The following is a 26,930-nucleotide window of genomic DNA, read 5'->3' as shown; positions in this document are numbered from 1 at the left end:
TCCATAAAATGTGTTGTTTGCTACCCTACAGTAGCACATGTCTGGAGTATTGGCGATTATATTTCTAAAAACAGACTTGGTGGGTGCTTCATTCTTACTTGTTAAAGTCTGAGAAGGATAGATTTTGATCATAGAGCTTTCAAATCTCTTTTTTCCTTAGCTATAAAATTAGCTTATATCAAGAACCATTCTTTATATCCTTGGGTCGGTTGCACCAAACTCTCGGTCACCGTTAAAGCGTTCGCTAAATTTTATTGTATGGGAAGTTTCATAGTTGTCGCCTGTTGCTGTTGATCAGTCTGTCAAGTGTGTATGATGCAACTAGCTAAGTGTTTGAAAGCGGTGTCTGTAAATAAGACATAATTACAGATAAAAATAGAAAAAAAGGAATAGGTAAAGCAATGTCATAATTGTAATAAAAGTAGCAAGTAACAATTTTAACTGTCACCGTCACCTCGGATATCCGGAATGACGCATTCATTATATCAGTTAGCGTAGCCAAATCTGTTGTAATCGATTAAATAGTACAACACATCCGTTGCAGATTTTTCCAGTGACTCACCATCACACCACTCGAGGGTTTCAGTGACGCATCTCGTGCTTTCACCGTTGCAGTTTATTGGTTGATTTCGGAGAATAGTCGGTTAAGTTGCCATCTGGTTTTGAGGCGCCATTTTGATTGATAGTAAACTTCAGTTCTAATTAAAGTATGTCTGCTGTTATCATCAATATCTACCATCGGGCACGCTACTTATCGGCGATAAATTACAGCCTTATTATTCGACAAAGTTTTGGCAAGTTTCCTAAGAAAACTAATTCTTACAAAAATATAGTCGGTGCAAGAAGGTACAAGTAAAGGGTAAGGGGATCCGTGGCAGACCAGAAAATTGATGAGAGTAGACGCTGGCGAAGTCGACGTCTGACTGCGGTGACTTACAATGAAATTATCCAGTACAAACATCTTAATAGTAAGGCAATATCAGACATGTGAAAGTTGCTACTGGGTTACATGCTCGTCTAATCAAAGAGTTTTTCGATAAACAACGTATGGGTCAACAAATAAACATATCAAAAACTCCTACTATTTAAGTTATTACGTATTTTACAATATTGTTAATTAGTCTTTAGTTCAGTGAAATAAATACAATTACTCAAATTATTATAATTAGGAACAACATCTGTTATTTTATGGGGACAGCAAAGAAATATGTCTCTAAAATCTTATTGTAATATTCCGCAAAGTAATCGATCGAAGAAAATATCTACCAATAATTCTACGATTCCTCACTTGTGGACTCGTACGTTAAATTTTTAACGCCCACTCAAAACTCGCCTGAGTCACGATCGTGTACCAATAAAATGTGTCCCGAATTATCAAACAAAACCCTGTGAGGTCGACAGGTGGCTTCCCCTCCCCGGGCAGGTGCAATGGCCCCCAAACCCGTCTGCTACATTCAATTCGTTTGGTATATTCGTTTTTGAGGTGAGGTCAGACGGGGAACTTTAATACTGTCCTAATCTGGCTTTAGCTCTGCTGCAAATGAGTTACGTACTCACGTACACAAATGCTTCGATATAATTTTTGCAAGATTTCATACTTTTTGTAAGATCATATCTTATAGATCCTCTTATATTTATTTCCTGCCGTGTGAATCCAGTACGTGAGGCCTTCACAATAATCCTGCAAAGAGTAGGTGTGGTTCCATAAAAAATACTTTCAGAAAAAGTAAAAACTTTGACCCCAGAAAACAAAATTTATATCCTATAGGTAAATGCTATAGCAACATTTTGCTATGGGTTTATACAAAAAATTTAAGAGGGGAGTATAATATTATACTATGGTATGCGTGTTATAAAAATATTCGTCTTGCAGCTCTTTCTTTTAAATCGCAGAAGTGGTGCATGTATATTTGTGTAAAAACAACTGCCAAGTGTATTGCGGACATATATGTTTGTTTTTTTTTCGTACGTGTTAGAAATGTGCTTTAATAAAAACGACATAAAATTCTGCTGATGACGTCATGTTCAGAAGTTTTTATGTTATCAGGGTTATATCACCGTTTAATCTTTATGGCATACATGACGACATGTGTTTAGGTTTAGGGCGGATGATCGCTGTAAAACCTTGAAGGCCGCAGGTTTTGTCGGATTTTTTTAGCGTTACTTTATTTTGATTATTTTTAAATAGGGTTTATTTACATCCAAATTTAATGATTTATCATCTTCCGTGATTTTTATTTGCTTAATAATTGTAGCCTCTTACACTATAATTACTTCAAGTAAATTTTAAGAATGAAAATAGCAAAACCTTGACTTATTATTGCCCGGATCACTTTCTCAGATTTTGATAAAATTTGGTGGATAGATAGAGTTCCTTATTGTCCTTCTGTACACCATAAGCCCAATTTTAGCGTATGTCCTACAAAAACATATGGAAGTTTTCGTAATTCTACGGGAATTTTCATACTTTATTTATTTATTTTGAATTTATTCCGACCAGAATAAGGAGCTTCTCAAAACCTACCAATCAAAAACTGACAAAAAGATGGCTCTTCACCCAATTCAATTCAATGTCATTATTTTGCATACAAAGTGGTACGTAAAGTAATTAAAAGAAGAAGAATCTAAGACATTCAAATCCTTCAAGCTGTTCGAGCTGAAGATCACTCCCTAGAAATATTACAACCTGAACTTCATATTTAATCAGTCGTATATTTTCCGTCTCTTTACTAAAAATAATTCCACCTTCGAAACCTTACAACCGTAACTCAAGTCTCCGAAATAATGGAATCAATTTACCAAAACCCAGGCACTAATGAACTCTTTAAAACCAAAGTCACATTCAACAGACCGATGCACCCTTTGGGGTCATTCCTATTACATTCATCCAGTACAAGTGAGGCGAATGCCTATGAAATCCTGTATGCAAAAAAGCTTTCCGATTAAGCTGGCTGGTGTTAAGGATCCTGGGATCACGTTATTCATGTAATATAGCGGGCACTGTTAAGAGTTCGTATTTTTTTTGCAAAGAGAATTTTGTTGCTGTTATAAATTACGCCCAAATAGTCGACTCGCCGGCCCCTGCAAAGATAATACACCAGTATATGGCATAGAAGCCGATTAGATCGGCTTGTCTGGGTTGCCTTACTTGCCTTTAAGCTGATTAAGTTTTTAGTTGAGAATCTTGAGATGAACTTGACATGTTAATTCTATAATCCCAATATATTAGTCAAGGTATTAAGACTTGATGAAGTCAAGAGTTTCTCCTAGCGAACTCCTTACTTGCATACTTTCTTCTTATCTCGACATTATTAGGTACTCGTCATTAGAAGTCAATTTAAAGACCTGTTATTTGAAATGATTGTGTTTAAGAACTTACAGTCTTAGTTTTTGCTTGTTACTTAAAACTTTGGACTTTCCACTTAAAGAAGGGTAATGCAAAACAAACTCTCCGCGAACGGAAACTAGTCTTGAAATAAATTCTCGTATGCAACTTAAAGCAACAAGTAAAAACCGTTCGATCTGCTCTGGTATCGCAGCGGATGCGCAGCGATACGCGAAACGAGCCTATATCCTGCGCGTGAGTTCAACGCTCGCGACACTTTGATAATGAACGAATTATCGCAATGCTAATTGTTTTACAACAGCGTGCGCATCTGAGACTCGTGCTTTCAAGAAAGCAAAATGTAAACGTTTTTGGACCCAACATACTCCCTTGAGGTAATCCCATAAATAAATCTTTACAACTGTCAGCCAGTGTAGAAAAAAGAATGAAGAGATTTAGTTTAGAATGGCATTTAATTGAAGAATTCTCTAAACCTACTTAAATATTAACAACAACAAAAAAATATTATCGGTAAGAGTGGTTTAACTGATTATCTTTTATCCATCCGAACAATTCTCGTCTCGGTAATTTAAGCTTCTACATTTCCATAATAGCTCCTTACTGGTAAATCTCAAACATCTTGTTGACGGATTACATTTTCCTTTTTGGTGTGTGTGGGTGACTGTTTATTGTCATGCCCTATTATGGGTTTTTTAAGTCAACTGTTACAAAAATAGCATCTTTTAAGGTCAATGGCCAAGACATTTCCTATTTGCTATTTACCCTTCTTAATCGTATTCTTCAATCAATGGATCCGTTTCCATTCTTGCGTATCATTAACCAATCTGATTCTGAGTCACCGTGGTTGACTGGTATCTGAATTTGTTACTATACGCAGGTGTATTAAGTTACAGTAATTTTATCAATGAGGGTTCGATTCAGCTTCACTGGTGCTTAGATATTAACACAAATCTTACGCAACAAAATGTATAACAATTTTATACGTTCATCTCTGCGTAATTACGTATACATTGCACTAAATTTCGCTGTCATCATCAGTGTTTGAATCGCCAATAAAATGTACTTTATTCTTAGCTAAGCGAACTAGAACGACATATTTGCAAAGCCGTACAAATGTGTACTTTCATTATTTGTACTGGCCAAAGTACCAAACATGTCAGCTCTTACGCTAACGATTCTCAGATAGGCGTGTGAGTCATAACTTGAGTTTTAAGACCTGAAATTGAACCTTTTAGCTTGTTATAACATTAATTCCATTAATGACATAACATCATCATTATGTAGAACTGGAAAAACAGCACCCTTATAGTCTTATATCATTATTATTTCTCATAGTGAAAAAGACTTGAAATAAGCAGTACGATAAGGCTGAGCTAAATCATGTTAAGGTTATGTGGGTGTATATCTCTTGCGGCGCTAACGTACCTTCCTTTGCTCGAAATAAATAAATTATACAAACGAGGTGGTGTTTTGAATGTAAATGTAGCTCTGTTGACCCTTTTCGAAATAGATCTACCATAATTTCATTCCACTTTGCCATTTAAACTCATCAGCAAATGCAATTGCAATGCAAGTCACAACATTTATATATAACATTCCCATCATCATATACTTAAATTATCATAAATTAATTTAGTTTTTATGAATGTAAATCTTGTCTTTGACATCCTGATATAAAATAACGTTTACTTATTCCTTGACATGTTGTATATTCTCCTTGGCCTCCCTATTTTCTATATTCTTGGTTTATTTTCCTCCTTAGTTGGTCTAGCTAGAAAGACTTGGTTTATTGATTTTGAGCAAACTTATTTATTTTTAATTTTTCCGTTACGTCGTTATTCACAGTAGCCAAAATGAGAATTTTTATTTCGTTGTCTATCCAAAAATGCTATGATTTCGCTTTAATGGTATATTTTTTACCATGCAGCTGTAATGGCTGTATTCATGTTAGAATTTTTAAGATGTCCGAATAGTAGAAGCTTTTAAGAGTCTTAAAAACATTCGGACATCTCTTACTATATACAATGGGGCAGATTCTGAACTGTAACGTTATCGTATACTGCGTCTCCCACGTAAAATTTCAATCGCTTATTAACCCATAGTTAATAGACATGGTGCAGTAATTAAAGTCGGCCTCGCACGGCCTTGCTTCCAGTTTGAACAGATGCGCGTTACTATGCCGGTGTGACTCAGCTTCGAGAATATGTATGGCCGTTACGTATTTGGAATTATCTTTGATCCTACAAGTTTGTATTCAGGCGAGATCACTATTCTAGTTTAGATGCATAGAACTGTTATTAGAATTGTAGATAGGCCTAAGACTTATTTGATGTTGCTTTGATGTGACAACCTGCTAACTAATGCAATCGGTTTTAATTACAGTGAATTAATTAAAATATCCAGTAAATCAAAGATTGCAATAAATCAGACCAACAGAATTTGAAATATAATTACAACTACTATGTTGAAAATAGAAGCAAACAATGTGTTATATCATTAATTCCATTAATGACATAACATCATCATTATGTAGAACTGGTAAAACAGCACCCTTATAGTCTTATATCATTATTATTTCCCATAGTGAAAAAGGCTTTGTGTGAAATCTGTAGTTAAATAACTAGTACTTCAGCTTTTACGTGAACCACTTAACGGTTCAGGTTTTACTGAGAACGAGTTTCATTACAGTATAGAAAAACAACATTGAAAAGATATTTGTTGTATAATATATCGATTTATCAGCACATTAATCTTGTCATTTTACTTTTCGCACTCTTTATCGCGCTGCTGTCTCCTATATCCTCAATTACCTTGTATTACGTCTTATTTATTAATTCACCAACCTTGTTATTCCGAGAGACAAAACCGTTTGGATATGATTTGACGAGTACACTTGTAAACGCTTTTTGTTTCAAGTCGTACCTTATATTCTTCAAGGCTGCGTCTCTTAATGCTTACTCACATTAGGCAAACTAATGATTTCATAGTTTTGCTTGAATTCCTTTGGTTTTTGTGTGGTGTGTTATTTTATGGCTTACAGGTGTCTTGTTGAAAATTTACTAACGACTGCAACAAATTGCTTCTGCTCATCTTCATCTTCTTTTCAATATATTTAATTATTTTTCTATTGTATACTTACCTGAAAATTTATTCTAATGTACTTAATTATCAATTCCAGTCGTAAACCTTTCTTTTTCTATTCAAAGCTTCCCATTATGGTGACATGTTAATCCAAGAATTATATTTCATGGAATATATTTTTATAGAAAAGCTGAGTGTGTAATATTCACTACCATTTTATTAACCATAACCAGATTTGGTCGCAGAATTAGCACCATAAAATCTTCGCAACTATGTCCATAATTTCGCGATTCCCGTTGACCATAAAAAACGCTCGTAAAGTGTAGCGGCCATTTTGCCAAACGTTTGGATGGTGAACTCGTGAGTCATCCTACATTACCTTTTCTTTGTGCGCGCGCGTCACCACATGACAGCCCGTGTGTACTGATGATGGCTGGGTCATTTGTTTTTTTTACTTTCGAGCTTGACCGGAGCCATAGAATAGGTAATAACAGAGGTCCACTATCTAATAAAACCGATTTTGGAAGGACAAAAGGCAGAGACCACGCGATCGATGCATTTTCATGTAATGTGTACAAGCCACAATAGTCAAATGATTTCGATATTGCAACATTATTGAAACTAATATGTACATGTGTCATATTGTAAGTAGAATTAATTTTGAGTACGTATTATTGCTTCTTTTATGAGTTTTTCGGAACTTATGTACGAAATATCATTTGATATTTACCACTAGCTTTTCGGTGAAGGAAAACATCGTGAGGAAACCTGCATGCATCTGCGAAGAAATTCAAAGGTGTATGTGAAGTCCCCAATCCGCATTGGGCTAGCGTGGGGACTATAGCGCGAGCCCTCTCGCGCATGAGAGGAGGCCTGTGCCCAGCAGTGGGACGTATATAGGCTGAATTATTAATTATTATTATTATTTTATTATTGCTTCTTTTGTAGGACGACTGTTGACATGAGTCAAAGAATATGAAAATTTTGATTCACATTTATATCACGGCGCGATTGTTAACGCATTTAGGTTACGCACTTCGCACATGGCCAATAATGATGAATGCGATTTTACAAATGTGATCTTATTTATCAGAACTCAACAAGACGATGACAAACAAAACGTATGAACCGTGTTTTTTATTGAATACCGTTAACTTCGGGGTATCGGTAAGTACGTTTAGGGAAACTAAATGGAATAGTTCATAAAAAGTATTTATAAAAAGTAATTAAATGTTGCATGTAGCGTTGTTATAATACGCGCATTACTTTTAACTCGACCAAACAATTGAAAACTGTGACATCAATGTCATTTCAAATTCAAACATCGATCGTCCGAGATAGTACTTACGTTGAGTAGCAAATGTATGAACTCGTAATAAACATTGTTCAATATGCTAACAGGCCCTTAGGCTAGTGTAGACGCTCGTAAAGGCCTTATAAGATAAAAAATAATTATTGCTTATTTCCGAAGTTGAGTTAATTAGAATACCGGTGTCTTGAAGAAAGTTATTTAATTTAATTTCATTGAAATTAACGAAAATAAAAAAAAAACACGGTCTATAAGGATGTTGGTGATCGAGAACCACCGTCAAAATACTAAAGCAGCAAGCCAAATCACAGCAAAACGTTGCTATTTACAGCATAGCTGTATAGCATTCAATCCGTTTACTAGGCGAGCCCTAGTAGGAGATGCCGAATAAGGAGCCCGCCTCGTGGAAACCGTGCCGCTGCAGTTTTTGTGCTTCGCTATTGCGACACTGATACATTGCTGCGACATATGGCTGGTCGGGGAAGTTTAGTGTTCATGGGCTTTGACACTCTTGCCCAATCGTATCGAAAGGCAACCTAAGATCTATTGTACAAAGTCTAAGCCGGCTATACAGGTCAAAGACAAACAACGTAAACAAAGATATGCGAAATTTTAAATGTCAGAAAAGTAAAAAGCTTTTCATAGTAATCTTAGTATGGAGCTAGGTCAATGTGTGTAAGATTGTCCCCAAATATTTATTTATTTACTTATGAATTACGTCTGGTTTTAGTTAGGATTATTAAGATACGTATGCTATGTATATAAATCCATCTGCCTCATTACGGTATGTGCACATTTCGATCTCTTTTCTTCAATATCTACAACTTCTCGCAACCGTTCTCTACATGTACTACATAGCAGATGAATCGATAATCCTTGTATGCAAATGAAGACGCACAGAAGTGTCCTTATAATTATTATATATATAAAGCTTTATGTTATATACAATTTTTTTGTTCGTATCATTTAAATTAATAATAATAATTCAGCCTATATACGTCCCACTGCTGGGCACAGGCCTCCTCTCATGTGCGAGAGGGCTCGGGCTATAGTCCCCACGCTAGCCCAATGCGGATTGGGGACTTCACATACACCTTTGAATTTCTTCGCAGATGTATGCAGGTTTCCTCACGATGTTTTCCTTCACCGAAAAGCTAGTGGTAAATATCAAATGATATTTCGTACATAACTTCCGAAAAACTCATTGGTACGAGCCAGGATTTGAACCCGCGACCTCCGGATTGAAAGTCGGACGTCATATCCACTCGGCCACCACCGCTTTACCAATTTATCCGCAATATTATGTATTAAAACCCAACTCAAGCTTAGAAACAGCATCATTATCAGGCCACTATTTAAATGTATTTTACCTTCTTAATTAGGTTCATTATTAATTAAATTGTCTGCCTAATTTATTCGAATATTCATCTAGCGCAGCCTTTTGTGTAAATTTGTTACGCTCTATTGCCTACACTTTATCTGTAGGCGTAGCCTTCGGCAATTTAAACGTTTTACATAGAAATGTGGCTTGTTTCTTTGTTATCCTCAGTTTGATTGTTCATATTTACAAAATCGAGCTTTCCTGTTTAAGATATCTTTGGGTATTTGGGTTAATCATTTAGATCTTTGGATTACTTCCTTTTAAGGACTGTTTTCTAAATATAAAGTTATTTTCAGTCAATGGGATTTGGTAAATGGAATGAAATCCTTGTGCGAATAGCTAAACAATGAGCGTGTTTACTCGTACACGTCCTCTAGACGCCGGGTCAGATCGCAAATTGATTCGGAGCAATTGCCCCCGATAATGTTATCAAACAGGCGCGCTTTGTAGTCGCCGACCGAGATAACGGTTATCTTATGTTACTTTAATAATTATACAGAACGCATATTATGGTCACGGGTAATGGGGGAACAAGAGAAAAGATCTGGTTCTTTCTACCTAGTAGTTTGAGAAAGAGATAATGGTATCAAACGATGTGTTTTGTTGATAAAAAAAAGGGTTGCACTCCGGGAGTGCCGGCAGAAGTGAAAATTTGAATATTAACGTTGTGCATTTTTGATATTACGGAGAAATTGAGTAGCAGTTTTATAAAAAGAGATAATTCTCTATTATACCTACGTAAATAAATTTGAGTGTGGAAGATATTTTGAAATGCGAATTAGTGTTAAGTAATATTGTACCATATACAGAGTAATTCATGAGACGTGAGCAGGACTACAACCTACACAATCAGTAAATGTTAATGAATCGTTCACCATCATATTAAGTATAACAATCAAGCTTCTTTTCTGTTATTTAACTTTTTGGTAAGGAAAAATTTGAGTATCTACAATCATAGACACCCAACAACACAAAGATACAATACAACACAATTAACAAAGATTAAACCTCTTTAACCGTTATGACAGCACTTTGATTATGAAGAAAATAATATGTCACACTTGAATAAGATACGATTTTTCAAAAGTAACCAGGCTTCGATGACATTCAATTTGCACGTCACCATGATGTCACGTGTCCGTCTTACGAATTTTCAATCTGACGGTCACGTGACATCTGACGCCCTGACACGAGTTTAACATTTTATCCCCATCACAAAAAGTGCACAGCGCCGCTAAAGAAGTTTTCACTTCAAAAAAATACCTAAGCCTTGGGTCTTAAAGTCTCCGAGTAAAATGGCTCTGTTCAACGGATAGACGGCGGAACAGAACAGACAGTGCTGGTTTTGACATTTTGGATACGCAAGCCTAAAATAACGCGGGACGCTGGAAGTTTTTTTTTTACTTGTATATGATTTCGGAAAACAGTTGATGTATTTATATATGTCGTTTTTAAGTCACATTGACCTGAGGACTTGTTGGATACTGTATCATTAACTACGGCGTAATCTTACAACTTGTCTTAGAGCGCCTAAATTAACCCGTCCTTTATTAACTACTACAACAAATTGATTTGTCCCGATAATAGTTTTACGATCACAGCAATTAGTTCAAAGCAATAATTCTCTATCTAATTGGTTGTTTGCGCATACTTTATGGTCGGCGACGCTCCTTGCTTGACCTGTATACGCATTACTTTATTTAAACTGCGTTCTTGGCCCAATCCTGTCTTACAAATCTTATGAGCTCCTTCACGATAACTTGACCCCAGGGAAGAGCATTATTTTCCCGTGGCAAAATACGCTCGTGTCAAAGGTTTAGTATTAAACCGTTATACACAACAATGAGGCAATCGCTAAGGAAAAACCCAACGACCAAACCGCTAAAGACATATTAATTCCGAGAACTAAGTGATCCAAATCGGGACCCGAATTCGTGGTGAGGTGAAAGGAGTCATTTTCGAACATCTACCACTTTTTTATTTATTTATAACATACCGATGTGATGTTTACTTTACGTATCATTGAGAAAGGTGTGGCGAGTTGTTAGTGGAAGTCTACAAGCCTTCCTATCCTAACAACTTCCGATTGCATCGGAAGTACTCATTCCCATGACTCATATTCTCTAACGACATATTGATGTCTCATCAATTAGCTGTAGAAAGCATTCCAGTATTACCTAACACTACGGAATCTGTGTGAATCACTTCTTGCAAGCGGATGGGGAAGTCACTCTCGTCTTCGTTGGTATCGATGCAATGCTGTTTTTCTTCAAGTGTTGGAAATACAAGTTACTCACATATAGGATTTTAATCTCAGCCATCTTACAACTGGGATTATAACTTGAGTATTCTAAAAGGAGGAGAGATATTCCAGAACCTGCAAAGGATCCTTCTAATATTTTCGGTGTATTTTTAAACTTCCCCTAAACATTATCTCTATGTAAAAAAAACGGTTTGCCTGTTATTTATTCACTTAAAATGATGAGATATTTCACACGAAATGATCTTATATCAAGTTGCAATCAACTGACCCATGTCATTCACTTCTCGCTCCATCTATTATTCGGTCATATGATTGCGGTGATGAAATACCAATAAACTCAATACGTTCTAATTACTACAGCTGGAACCCCACGCAATAGGTACATTTTATTAAACTGATTTTGAACCGCGGGCTCGGTCAAATAATATTGGGAGTTCTAAATGGTGAACATTTAAAATTGACTCTCGCTATGTGGGATAAGGTTCAATTTTAACTAAACTCCAGAAGGCGCCTGTATGTATAAAATAATGTTTTAATTATTTTCTCATTGATTGGAATGCTGGAGACAATTTAGTTTCGATAATACTTCGAGGATCACAAACCATTTTTGTTTTAAGTATGTGTAGTATTCGTGGATTGCGTTGTAAAAAATCCAAATTCTGACTTAAATCGTCAAGCAAATAATTATGCGAATCGACAAATGCAGTGTAGTAAGTCAAATAAATCAATCTGCTTTACCTCTTGTCAGATTCGGATCTAGAACCCTGTAATGAAGCTGAGATCATTCGATCATTTGGCTCGCTGATTTATTAATTTATTGTTGCTCATTGGGCCCAACCAAGGCCGTGTGTAATATTACTGACACCTCACTGATTACGCTAAACCATTTGTACTTATACATTATTAGTAAATTACGATACAAGTGCGAAAAGAAGGAAATCCGCAACGAGTGGCGATAAATTAAAACACGGCCGAATTGAGTGTTTTAAATCGACACAAATTGCAAATTATCTTTTCGCACGTGTATTGTACAACGTTTTACAGTAAATTTTCGACATACGCACATACCTATAGTGCTAGTAACCGCACTAGGGCGGTAAAGTTGCACCGTATGCACTGTAAAATATAATACATTTTGTTTGTGTGGGGAACATGTTAAACCCAAGATTGTTCTCGTAAAACGTGTGCAAGCACTCTACTAGCAAGGGGAAGGAAGGTTAACTTACCAGCAGTTAAGTAAGTTACCGTGAGCAATGGATACTCGTCTCACCTGGTTGGAAGTGATGAACTGATGACTGTAAAGAATCAATTTCATTAGTTGAGTTATACGGTGGCCAATTTATATTTTCCTCGTAGTTCTTGAGGCTGGTGAAACGTATTGCATTATACATCATTAGTTATTAATTAACAACGCCATACTATCTGACCAAGTTACAATTTAATGACAGAGGTCGTATCGCTAATATCTCATCATTACTTGTTAAGATGCTATGTTACCTATCTAGTTCTTAGAATCTTGCAGACTTCGCGTTACCATATTTGTAACATTCGTTATAAGAAAAGAAACATGGGCCTTAAATCGTAGATTAGACAGAAACAGTTGAATATCCTGCCTACGAAGCTAGTGCTTGTCCAATAAGGTTCACACATCTATGTTATGATAACGAATATTTGTTACTGGATCTTACACGTTGATAAGTTTAAAATTGATGCGTACGTTAAAGATTCTAACTTCAAAATGTCTTCCGCAGACATACTCCGGCCTCTTCTGCGTGGTGGTCAACCCGTACAAAAAGCTGCCCATCTACACGGAGAAGATCATGGAGAGGTACAAAGGCATAAAGAGGCACGAGGTACCACCACACGTGTTCGCCATCACCGACACAGCATACCGCTCTATGTTACAAGGTCAGTATTCCTCAAGTTAATACTTATGAGACACCCACCGAGTAGTACGTGACGATACTGACGATGGGGAGATAGAACAGCACGATGTATAAGTGCCGTCATCAATGACACAGCCTGGTACATAAAGATGCATTACTGTTGCGACATTACTGCTCCGGCTTTGACGCTGTCGCTGTATCTGTCAATTCCCTTGATAAAATAAGTGACGTTATTAATTAACATCCGAATGTTACCTTAAGTCGTGTTTTAACCCCCACTCCCTCCCCTATAGCTTAATAGCTTTGGAGAATTAAACGAGTTAATTGATTTTGCCCCAGACGTTCGGTGCCACAGATAATGTTAGTCTATTATAGAATTGTGATGGAAATTATAATCTCGTCTTGATAAGGGGATTTTTTTAAAGGGAATGCTGTTGATAATCATAAGATTCATCTCGATACGAGTTCGGATAAATGTTGTAAGTGACTATATTGACCTAGCTATGTTACATAGTCGTAGCTCCTTGTAAATCACAGTGAATGGGTCTTCGCCGACCAGAAGCCGATTCAGTTTTACGAGTCGTGCTCCTATATTGTTCAACACTACGTTCTGACTTTATGTGTACGTTCAAATACCGCTCAGACATTTAGCGCATTCCTCTCGAATCACGAACTAACCACAAAGCGAGATAGGCGCGCCGTATCGCGCCCATTAGTGAACAATTAGACAAATGGTTCCGTCGGCTTTATCTCCGGCTCCGTAGTGCTGAGCCTGTTTTGGTTTTTTTAAAGATTTATGACAGGTCTTGTGACATGTTACTAGAGTGCTCTTTTTAGACCTCGACCGAAATTGACCAAGGCGTCACCATAGTGTTTACAAACGTTACAACACCTAGAAATCTATTGAGATGGTAAAAAAAAATCTCGAGCTCAAAATTTAAAATTCATCATTTCGCATGCAGGTTTCGACGAGAAGACAAAATACATATCAAAAATGAATATTTAAAGGTTGGAAAATTAGCGTTATTAATCCTTACTAAACTGTAGTAAATGAACTAGTAAATTGTCCCGAGGAATATTTATTTTTTCAACTACATCCCTTATACAGAAACTGTTATACTGAAACTATCGAAAATCATAACTATCTCTCCCTTCACCTCTGATATCCCTTTCACATTCTTCTAGCGAATTTAACCCTTTGAACCTACGACATTCGATCGCGACACTCGCTAAGTACTAGTTCTATTCCCACCGCTTATAAATATACAGTCGAGCATTTGCCTCTAATTAACCAGGACACATATGACCTCAAGATCCAATACAGCTATGTGACTGTTGAGGTCGCTGTTCTGGTTCTTCTGAATGAAACGCTCGCTTGTGTAAGAGAGAACAGCCTAGGTCCGACAGGAAACGCCCACGGTGTTTGCGTTTCGTAATGGTAGTAAACAAAGGTGAGGATGCGCCGGTTCCGTGCCAACCCATTGTTTAGGATCGATTCATAAGGTTGCTGTTCAGTTGACAAAGACGGCAACGAGTGAAGTTGAAGACAAATAATAAACTGAATGATTACAGGAATATTATAATCTGTTTTTTTTTTATCACGCAATTGAGACGAAGATCTCATGCCGGTACATATCATATGGCTATATTTGACCAAATATTAGTATTGCATCTAATCGTTGTATGTCGCGAGCATCAAGTTGAAGTCCGTCAAACCGTTGAGGTTGCATGGTGTACCAAAGTTCTCTTCGTGAGTCCAGTAGCTTAATAAGGCCATATTCTCTTTTACCATTGACTCAAGATTACGCAACTGACCGTAATGATAACGGGAAGGAGCAAGGAGCATGCGAGGTGATATCATTCTTTTCACCTTGCGTTTTTGGGCGCAAGGTTAAATTCCCTGACTAATCCTGGATAGATCAGTTTTCAGTCACTCACTAAGTCACACAAGAAACACCCACATTGTTTCATAATGATAGTAAACAAAGGCGAAGATACGCTGCGGTTCCGTATGCAAATGCATTGTTTAGGTTGTTATGAGTTTGATGCGTTGACTCACGACTTGCGTGCTGGACAAAGATAATACATATCATAATACATATATCAAGTCTAGACAGAATTTTTATTTGGATGGAAAGTTTTAAGTAACAGTCGCCTACGAAAAGTTCGGCTACACTTAGAGCAGGAGGTCTGATGAACTATTTGTAGCTGAGGATAGCGGGAGGGTTCCCTTACAATCCCTTACATCCTAAACCAGCGGACTATAAACTGCCCGCGGCCAAGGTTCCGCGAAAGTGCCTAATTCCGTAAATTAGGCCCTGGGTCAAATAGTTAGAGGTAAGAGAACTGTATACTGTGAAAATAACAAAATACTATAAGAATTAATATGTAGTTTTCATTAAAGAGGTATCAGAGAACGGGATCTTAATAACACTGTAATAATAATAAGCAGGGCCCGTACATTTCATGCCGTTGACGGAAAAATGACGTCACGCCACATAGAGTATGATTCCAATTAGTATTTTCGCTATAATAAATCATTTTTCAACCTCTTTAGTTAACTGATATAGATACTTGACAATCAGTTCAGAAACGTCTAACTAACTTTCATCTTACTGTCAGACTGTCACGCAACAAAATAATAGATTGTTAGTTTATTAAATTATACACTGTAATAATAATAAGCAGGGCCCGTACATTTCATGCCGTTGACGGAAAAATGACGTCACGCCACATAGAGTATGATTCCAATTAGTATTTTCGCTATAATAAATCATTTTTCAACCTCTTTAGTTAACTGATATAGATACTTGACAATCAGTTCAGAAACGTCTAACTAACTTTCATCTTACTGTCAGACTGTCACGCAACAAAATAATAGATTGTTAGTTTATTAAATTATACATATTTTCGATTTTTAACAGTGTACATTTTAGGCGTCAATATGTTAGCAATCAAAATTTGTAGTGCTATGATAAAACTGTCTGTATGTGAAATAACGTCATTTTTACGTCAACGGCATAAAATGTACGGGCCCTGACTAAGACATTGGTTTACTACAATTTCATAATTAAACAACAATGTGACGTTCATTAGGTGTCGTTAAAAGATGACCCGGTGACATTTAGATACACATCTTTTATGGAGTTAAAGTAAACTTTGTTGAAGATCTTTCTCACGTCAATCATCTAACTTGATTTGATATGATCACTACTATAAAACAAGGCAGGCACTGACAAGCTTGCTGTTTGCAAAAGAAATAGGAAAGCAATCTGCTTTTTTATGATATAGGAGGCAAACGAGCAGACGAATCGCCTGATGGTAAGCGATTACCGTCGCCCATGTGTGTACACTCTTAAGGCGCAGCAAGGCAAGGTGTTGCCGATCTGTGAGATGGGAGTAACTTTTCTTTAAGGTTTGAATGTCGTATCGGTCCGGAAATACCGTTGGCGTCAGTTCATTCCACAGTTTAGCTTTGCAAGGCAGGAAGTTTCTGGAGTAACGTACAGTTAAGGACTGCCAACCATCTAAGTGCTGAAGCTTCCTTAAATTTTTTGGAGTTATTTTAAATTTTAGTCTGTACTTTTATGTATACTTTTTGACCACCGGTTTGGCCTAGTGGGTAGTTACCCTGCCTACGAAGCTGATGGTCCCGGGTTCAAATCCTGGTAAGGGCATGTATTTGTGTGATGAGCATGGATATTTGTTCCTGAGTCATGGGTGTTTTCTATGTATCTAAGTATTTATAGATATTTATATATTATATATATCGTTGTCTAAGTACCCTCAACACAAGCCTTGTTGAGCTTACTGTGGGACTTAGTCAATTTGTGTAAAAATGTCCTATAATATATTTAAAAAAAAATGTATTTACAAACCCCGTGACTAAGGCACTCAGCCCATAATATATTATAGATAGAATAGACACAATAAAAACAGCCTATTCTATAGGTAAAACAATATACGCAGATACGGACGAATTTGAGCCTGGCTCTTGATTAAAAAAAAAACCGAACGAATTTGATGTATACGTGTAGCCATTTGTGACAATCCCTATCAAAAGGTACCTTATGGCGGTCGGCGCCTACGTCGCGTAGTATTAGTATTGGCGTAAGCGCTGATCGCTATAAAATTCTGTCGCTAGTTTGAAACTACAACTAGATGTTTATACATTAAAGTATTAATTTTGTAATTTATCCTGTATTTCAGATCGCGAAGACCAGTCCATCCTCTGCACGGGAGAATCGGGCGCCGGAAAGACAGAAAATACGAAAAAAGTCATACAGTACCTCGCATACGTCGCTGCCTCAAAACCTAAAGGATCCGGAGCGGTGAGAGTGATTCTAATTTCTTCTTTAGTGTCTTAAAGATAGATAAATTCTTTAATCAAATAGGAACTGTTAGTCATATCTTTTACACATTAAAGCAGAGACTATGTCGGTTTTCAGAGTTTTAAATCACGCGAGTATTTTGAGTCACGAAATCTGTATTTGTCTATTGACTTAGTACATCCAAAGTATTGGTTAAATTTAAGTACATGTTTAATGGGAAAATTCGTCATCAATTGCCAAATATTTATATTTGTCAACTTTGCAGTATAAGCTGACTTCATTGCAAATAGATAACGATATCTAAAACCCTATATGAGGGAACGAAAACATAAAATCATTTCTTATAGCATGACAAAACGGATTTTATAAATATATTTGAGTGCGAAAGAACCCAGAGAGAAAATATAGACAAAATATTTATAACCTTAAGTGTGATCACCACATTACAGGGCAGGATTTTGGAGTTTCCTTGCTTGCCATTATCTGGTTTCGCTGAACTTTAAACTTACTGCCGTTTATATAAGGTACATTTTAGACCTTGATCGACTAACTAGTGCAGCTGTATCATGAAAGTTTTCCACTTGCTTCGAAATTTTATTGCATCTCGATTGGTTTACATTAAATTGTACTAATTGGACTATTCGTACTCGATTTCACACCTTAAGATATAAATCCCATATAAGGTTTAATAAGACAAGGATCGATTGAGTGTACATACTCGTAAATATATCGGAGTAATATATACGACACTTTTAAAAAGACTTATGACACACGCTTTCTATAGCATTTCCGACCTTGTCTCTTAGTACAGAAGGTATATTTTAAAAGCTGATGTAAAAGGGAGTTAAATCTTGTACGTAACTTTAAGATGTCCGATAGCCCCATATCGTTCGCAAGCTTACATAAGGCTGGTCTTGCCATGTTCGTTAAATGCCTTTTTGGTACACTCAGGTGCGATTTATACTAATCTGACGTTGCTTCACGTTTAAACTTATTTAAATTTTTAAGGTTTCGTTTCAGAGGAGGTATAATGGTACTATTTTTATCATTTGTCACTATGCCCGTCACTTTCGCGCATACACACTTGTTAGAATGTGACAGGCATGGTGACAAATGATAAAGAGCCGACCATCTTAGCCCTACACCCTACAGTATATACTAATATTAAATAATATATCTAAATATGTTCGAATTCGTAACGTTCACGAGTGTATTATGATTATAAACTTGGCCACACAATAAACTTTTACGACCAACGAATTCTTATTTGCAATTTTACCCAGATCACGGGCGTAAACCTCTACATCATTGTGTCAAACGATATAAACTTTGGCTATCAGCATATCATATTTTGTCAAGTACATTTTACGCTGAAGTGTACCAACAAAATGTCGTATAATTTGTAAGAAATGCGCCAATTACGGTATGAACGATTATTTAGCAATATCGCCTCTGGGTCACATACAGAGTAACATATTTGTCAAGTTTGGCTGCTAATTGGTATTATGAATATGAGTAACGCCTCATGTCATTATTATAATTAAAATGGTGGTCGTTGTAACACGGAAAATGTGGAGAATATATGTATTTATGTTCTAACACAATAACTTTGTGTAGGTACCGTTAAATTAGAATTTAATTATTCTTTAAAGGGTCACCGACCCGAGATGATCTTGGTCTCTATCACAGGACAGAAGAACGCTCCTACTGCTCCTACAATACTCTCATTATGAAACGAATTTTATTATTTGTTTATACAAATTATATGTACGTTGTTTTCTTAAATAATATCAAGTTTCGGGGTATTTTGAAAAACTTTATTTTATTTACTCAAGCGCTCACAAATTTACTGGTTTGACTACCGTGTGAGGGTAAGTTTTCGTGGTCGCTAGTATCAAACGTCAGGCTATTTTATACCCTATGACTATTTGCATAAGGTTGAACATGTTGAGCTCTAAAGATACGCTGCGTATGTGATGTGGTAAAAGTAAATTTTCGCTATTTCCTTTCTCTAAAATACTCGACACACCCTGGTATAAAAGAGTGTATATTTTAGCACACCTGCATGTCGGAGGTGGCTTGTAAATTCACTGTATAGCACCTTTTATACATAATTACAGAAAATTCTTGCATATGGACACAAAACTAAGGACTTTAGGAGGATAAAACTGATGTCATACCGATTCTTACATAAATATTATCTTCAAAACGACCTCTTATTAAAATGTATAACTATGTTTAAGATACAAATTGCAAGAATTTTCTTTTTCTATACTTATTCATGGTTGTTACTGAGTATAGAATGTATAGACGGAATGTCTAAAGCTATTTGTTTGAATGATTTACTTCAAGTTTTAACATGAAAAACTGGTTTCCCATCTCTTATGAATTTGGGTTTGCTTGTATTATTAACGACGTTAATTTAGTTAGTTAGCTTGCTTTTGTACCTAGCGACAACCATCATTATAGTTTAAGTCTACTTGTACTACTTCTGAACATGCACTGATGTATATTTTTCTCTCCCTCCCCGATGCCTGGATCTACTGCAGGGACCCTCACCACAGTTGATAATAGTAAGTCCAATGAGGAAATTCCAACTTATACCATCGCCACATACACTTTGGATTATATGGATATGTAACGCAAAATTTTGTTTATTTTCATTTTTTGTTTTCATAATTGACAAGCTACGCTTAATTTGTATGCCAAATACTACAGCAATTATGGCGCGACCATACATTGGCGGTGCACAATTAGCGTAGACGGGACACTAGCTTGAGTTTTTTCCATCTATTTTATATTGCGTTGTGTATCCTAGGTAACCATTAATGTACAAAAGTATTATACGTAATATATGTATTTTTTTGGGATTTTTGGCCTTACCGTCTAGCTATTATAATCATTCCGAGTTCAGAATAACTTAGTCCATTGTATCTATTTGTGTATCGAATGGGTTAATGGACCCGCTTAGCTACTGTTGATTGTACCTAAACGAGTACTGTGGGCGCTAATGGAGTAACTTTTGAACTTGCTTGATAATTTTCTAATTTCACATGTTTTGCTGATTTCAACAAAATATTATGGAGAAGCTTTTCTTTAATCAGATATTTTTATACTCCTAATAGGTCCAGTTTTGACACAAACTTTTTGGTTATTACAACACGTGATATAAATAAAAAATCCATTCCAATTACTTTTTACTATCCTGATAGATACAAGCTAAGTCATAATACTCATAATATATGGACAGCCATTGTAATATTTTCTAAATTTAGTCTCTAACTTCGCCAACATTACATTTCATGCTAACCCTTAGACCTATGGACCTACTTTTGAGGTAAATTTTGCTAAAACATCATTGGTAGTAATTCAGTGTTCACCCTAACATAAACATTAACCCTCCCACGCTTCTGTCATGTGTTTGTACTAACATTCATCAGTATCAGCCGAATAATGTCAGTATTTTTCTCTAAAATACTGCAATTTTGTTGAACAGACTTAATCAAATCCATGTTTTCCTTTCAGGGCGAATTAGAACAACAATTATTGCAAGCCAACCCCATACTTGAAGCGTTTGGTAACGCTAAAACAGTCAAAAACGACAACTCGTCAAGATTCGTAAGTAAACCAATGCTATTTTATTTCATAATTATATTACCACATATAGATAGTGATTGATGGTGCCTACCATACACGAAAGCTCAAATCGAACCTCGTCTTTTGGAACGACATATTTTTATTGTTACTAGCTAAACGCCTTTTTGCTGGCCATGTTACTACTAGTCTAAATATCCTCATTGACAGATGTAACAAAATATAACACTTTGCGAAAACTAGCAATGTCAAAATAATTTTAAGTGACTGGTTTACTAATAACATTTGAATTTTATGTACAAATACATTAAAAAAAAACGAAAAAATTCAAAGAAAAACATTTTTTTTTGGCTAAACTGACCTAAACTCATATTTTTTTCTTTTGATCGTATTCGTTCGGGTTCCTTGTGAATCTCGTGATACACCATGTATTTACATGGTTTCTACGACAAAATTAATACAGTAAATACAGTACGGCGTTACTTGGCGTTAAGCGGTCCAACGTGTCAAAACTTGTCAGATATCCCACGCCTCCCTTTCCCATTACAGGGCAAATTCATAAGAATAAACTTCGACGCGTCCGGCTACATTGCCGGCGCGAACATAGAGACATACCTCCTGGAGAAGTCGCGCGCCATTCGCCAGGCGAAAGACGAGCGGACCTTCCACATCTTCTACCAACTCCTCACCGGGGCGACGCCGGAGCAGCGGGCAGAGTACATTCTTGAGGACCCGAAGAGTTACCCGTTCCTGTCTAATGCGGCGTTACCAGGTATTGTTGGATTTGAAAGTTTTACTTGCTTTGAATTTTTTCTGTTGCATTGAAATTGACAAAAATGTTTTATTGTCGAATCTTAACTTTAAACAAATTCAACAACAGACCATGTGCCGTCTCTTATAATAGCAACAATAAGAAGTTAATTGTCGTTTGCTTTTAGTGACCTTCCTCAACCTTTGACAGATCTAAGGTCTATTTGACTTATGGTATTCCTACTAACACCACCAAAATTAAGCATTATAAGATTAATAAGACGCAACTGCCATTTCAATGCGACCGAAATATTTTTTGAACAAATGCTAAAAAAAAAGTAAATTTTTGGATACATACATTTTGAAACAAACGCACGAAACAATCCTTGTCGTGTTATTTTGCATGTTGATGTGAAAACAACACCCGTTTGGCATTAAAATTTTGAAACAGATCAATTAACATTCTTCCAAATTTGATCGACATCCACTTTACGCTTAGTGTAGAATCCTTTACAGTGCCCGGTATCGACGACGCCCTAGAGTTCCAAGCCACCATCAAGTCCATGAACATCATGGGCATGAACAACGAGGACTTCAACTCGATATTCAGAATAGTATCGGCCACGCTGCTGTTTGGATCCATGCAGTTCAAGCAGGAGAGGAACTCCGACCAGGCTACGCTGCCTGATAACACTGTTGCTCAAAAAATTGCTCATTTACTCGGTAAGTTGATACATGTCTTAAGTAACACTTGGTAAACTTATCTTCCGAAAGTACGTCTTCCGTTTGTGTCATATATGGTATTTAGCCAAGGTTTATAGTTACGTTAGGTTCCATTCCATTATCCATGGAATAAAATGATAATTTATAAAGAAATGATTTATTTGAACTTTAAAAGCTATTAGTATCCAATTTAATCTACAACAGTTCAGTAATAACTATTTGCTTGTCTTTTTCAGGTCTTTCCGTAACGGAGATGACAAAGGCTTTCCTCAAACCGAGGATCAAGGTCGGTCGCGACTTCGTAACGAAAGCGCAGACGAAAGAACAAGTGGAATTCTCAGTGGAAGCCATCGGTAAAGCGTGCTACGAGCGCCTCTTCAGGTGGCTTGTCAACAGGATCAACAGGTCTCTGGACAGGACCAAGAGGCAAGGAGCTTCCTTCATCGGCATCCTCGATATGGCCGGTTTTGAAATCTTCGATCTCAACTCCTTTGAGCAGCTCTGCATCAACTACACAAATGAAAAGCTCCAACAACTCTTCAACCACACCATGTTCATCCTAGAACAGGAAGAATACCAGAGGGAAGGCATCGAATGGAAGTTTATCGACTTCGGACTCGATCTACAGCCGACTATCGACCTTATTGACAAACCCATGGGCATCATGGCCTTGTTAGACGAGGAATGTTGGTTCCCCAAAGCCACGGATAAAACATTCGTCGAAAAGTTGGTCTCCGCTCATTCTGTCCACCCCAAATTCATGAAGACCGACTTCCGAGGCATCGCCGACTTCGCTATCATACATTACGCTGGCAAAGTAGACTACTCCGCTGAGAAATGGCTGATGAAGAACATGGACCCGTTGAACGAAAATGTGGTTTCCCTTCTTCAGTCTTCCCAGGATCCCTTCGTATGTCACATCTGGAAGGACGCTGAGATCGTCGGCATGGCGCAGCAGGCTATGACGGACACTCAATTCGGTGCCAGAACGAGAAAGGGTATGTTCAGAACCGTCTCTCAACTGTACAAAGAGCAGCTGACAAAACTTATGGCCACACTCAGAAACACAAATCCGAACTTCGTCAGGTGTATCATTCCTAACCACGAGAAGAGGGCGGGTAAGATCGAAGCACCTCTGGTCTTAGATCAGCTCAGATGTAATGGTGTGTTGGAGGGCATCAGGATATGTAGACAAGGTTTCCCTAACCGAATTCCATTCCAGGAGTTCAGACAGCGATATGAACTGCTAACCCCCAACATCATCCCTAAAGGTTTCATGGACGGAAAGAAGGCGTGTGAGCAGATGATCGAAGCGTTAGAGCTCGATCACAACCTGTACCGCGTTGGTCAGTCAAAGATCTTCTTCAGGGCTGGTGTACTGGCCCACTTGGAAGAGGAAAGAGACTATAAGATCACGGACTTGATTGTGAACTTCCAGGCGTTCTGCCGGGGATTCTTAGCAAGGAGGAACTACCAGAAGAGATTGCAGCAACTGAATGCGATCAGAATCATCCAGAGGAACTGCGCTGCTTACCTCAAGCTTAGGAATTGGCAATGGTGGAGATTGTATATAAAGGTAAGATTTAATTATATAGGTTCGTATGTGCTAAAAATTATCTACCATCTAATTCTTCTATAGTCTATACCTGACATTTGATATCTAGGTCTAGGTTCTTAACCATTGGTTCTTGATGCGCGCAGCTACAGCTCAATATCAATCTTCGTACATTCCGACAAGGTTCACAATGACGCGCACCGCAGGATACGCGTGATGACGTTCAAAAAGTTTAGCAATGATACATCTAGTGCGAATTGTTAATATTCGATCCCAACTTATACCTGCAATTGTCATATGAGGATGAAATAGGGGCGTAATACTCGGCTGTCGTGCTTATAAATATACCTAAAAGCAGTCATTGTCAAAGTTACAATAACGTGGGACTCACTAACCCAGTTCTAAGTACAACAGGTGTTATTATTATACCAAGTCCAACGGCGTTCAACTAAAACAATTAGTTATTATAACCGACCTAGAGTTTTGGCAACAACCTCGGTGTAATGCGAAAGTTATGTAAATAGGTCCACTTGTTCATCAGACTGTAGTGTGTAAAATGGTGCGAAGCTATCAAGTTTATCTTTCCACTGCTCGTAAGTTTATTTATACTGTTTAGTTTTGATTATTGAATGTGTGTAGTAGATTGATTATTTCTTGGGAGGGTTCGAAGTTCAATTTATCTACTTGATATTATCTAATTCTAAACAATATTATCGTAATTAATTTTCGTTCGTTTCGTATTTCATTCTTCGTATTTTTTTATAATGGCTTATAATGCTCTACATCTAATAATGAACACCTGTAAGTAATTTGTGTTTATTGTTATAGACAGTGTATCTATCAAAATGTATATAAAGCGGTACTTTACACAGTAGCTATTGGAATATTTTTATGGGATGTAGAAGCAAATAGCCGCAGCGCCTCGCTGGCATTTGAATTCACAGTTAAATTCCATATCTTACACAGTACTTATTAAAACCTCTTCTGAAAGTAACATAGGCGTTTGCGAAAAAGAAGAAGAGAGATCTATCTGCATCAGACAAAACGATTGACGATTCACTAAGCTTTGACCAAACATTCCAGGTGAAACCTCTCCTAGAAGTGACGAAGCAGGAGGAGAAGCTGACGCAGAAGGAGGACGAGCTCCGTCAGATCCGTGACAAGCTGGACACGCAGATGAAGCGCTGCCAGGAGTACGAGCAGAAGTTCCAGCAGGCCAGCGCCGAGAAAACTCAACTGGCTGAGCAACTGCAGGTAAGATCCACGTGGGACTCCTTACGGAGGACGAGCGTCGTCAGGAGTACGAGCAGAAGTTCTAAAAGGCCAGCGCCGAGAAAACGCAGCTGACTGAGCAGCTGCGGGTAAGATCCATGTGGATCTTCTGACGGAGGACAAGGGTCAGATCCGTGAAAAGCTGAAGACGCAGATAAACGGCTGCCATAAGTACGAGCAGAAGTTCCAGCAGGCCAGCGCCGAGAAGACGCAGCTAGCCAAGCAGCTGCAGGTATGATCTAAGACCTAAGTGTTCTGGAGGTGATGAAACAGGAGCTGACTTACAAGGACGAGCTCCGACAGATCCAGAACATGCTGAAATCTCATAAGGTCGAATAAAATTGCCAGGCTCAAATGGGTCCAAAGTATACATATACTCTATACAGGTGTAAGATCTTACCGGAAAGGTCGTTGATATTTGCAAGTTAAATGTAGAAACTTATCATTAGTCCTATCTAAAGCTCCAAAATCCTCTAATCAACATCGATAATATTCTTAACATTTAGTGTAAGATATGTCTCAATAAAACAATCTTATACCTTTAAACGAGCAATTCTTGTATATATATATATATATATGTATATATATTTCTGTGATCTCGGAAACGGCTCTAACGATTTCGCTGAAATTTGGTATATGGGGGTTTTTGGGGGTATACAATCTATGTAGATTAGTCTTATGTTTGGGAAAACGCGTGTTTTCGAGTTTTCATGCGTTTTTCTTTCGACGCAGAATATGGTCGCTAATTTCGTGTTACCGGTCACTGTCCGTCTGGTCCAGCGGGTTAAGACGCGGACTGCTAAACGAGTGTTACGGGTTCGAATCTCGCCCGGTGGCTAACTTTTGTTTTTTTTATATGTTCAAGTTTATATATAATTTTTAATTTTTTATTGTTTTAGACAAGTTTAATTTAGTAAAAAAATGTAGTTAAGATTATCAACTATAGACCACCATATTACAATAAATAGTTATAACCGAGCAAAGCTGGGTCGCCCAGGTACTAATTACTAATTCTCACTATGCAGGCGGAGTTAGAGCTATGCGCCGAAGCGGAAGAATCTCGCGCTCGCGCAGCCGCCAGGAAGCAGGAGCTAGAAGAACTCCTGCATGACCTGGAGGGCAGGATCGAGGAGGAAGAGGAGAGGTGTAGCGCGCTGCAGCAGGAGAAGAAACGGTTACAGCTTAACATACAGGTAGACATTGAGGGGTCTCTCAATACTCCGACACGGCCATTCTAAGATACATCTCGACTACTCGTAATAAAACAATTTCAATCGTACAATCCTTTTAAATAAGAGACGAGAACTATTTAGCCTCGTAAGGCCGAGTGTACATTGTAATATGCATTAGAATGTATGTCATTATTTATTATGTCGTATGGCACGCTTATTTGGGGTAACTCCACTGATCCTCATAGTTCAGAAGAGAGCAATTTGTAA

At 37.4% G+C, this 26,930-nt stretch overlaps 1 protein-coding gene across 3 annotated transcripts in view; it reads left to right on the top strand.

The window, feature by feature from the left end:
- The window catches only part of LOC133522315 (myosin heavy chain, non-muscle), a gene marked incomplete in the record, with an annotated part of 83,045 nt that overhangs the window by 36,586 nt on the left and 19,529 nt on the right, over positions 1–26,930 (top strand). For 2 of the 3 annotated variants that reach the window (XM_061857612.1, XM_061857614.1), the window contains 9 exon segments: positions 13,132–13,288; positions 17,476–17,597; positions 20,147–20,170; positions 21,123–21,215; positions 21,741–21,963; positions 22,446–22,664; positions 22,901–24,240; positions 25,303–25,473; positions 26,517–26,684. In XM_061857612.1, coding sequence (XP_061713596.1) covers positions 13,132–13,288; positions 17,476–17,597; positions 20,147–20,170; positions 21,123–21,215; positions 21,741–21,963; positions 22,446–22,664; positions 22,901–24,240; positions 25,303–25,473; positions 26,517–26,684 — 2,517 coding nt within the window. 3 annotated transcript variants of the gene reach the window in all.

The sequence above is a fragment of the Cydia pomonella genome, chromosome 10 (assembly GCF_033807575.1).
Source record: "Cydia pomonella isolate Wapato2018A chromosome 10, ilCydPomo1, whole genome shotgun sequence".
In the NCBI taxonomy this organism is placed as follows: Eukaryota; Metazoa; Arthropoda; class Insecta; order Lepidoptera; family Tortricidae; genus Cydia; species Cydia pomonella.
This window is presented reverse-complemented; position numbering and strand designations above follow the sequence as displayed.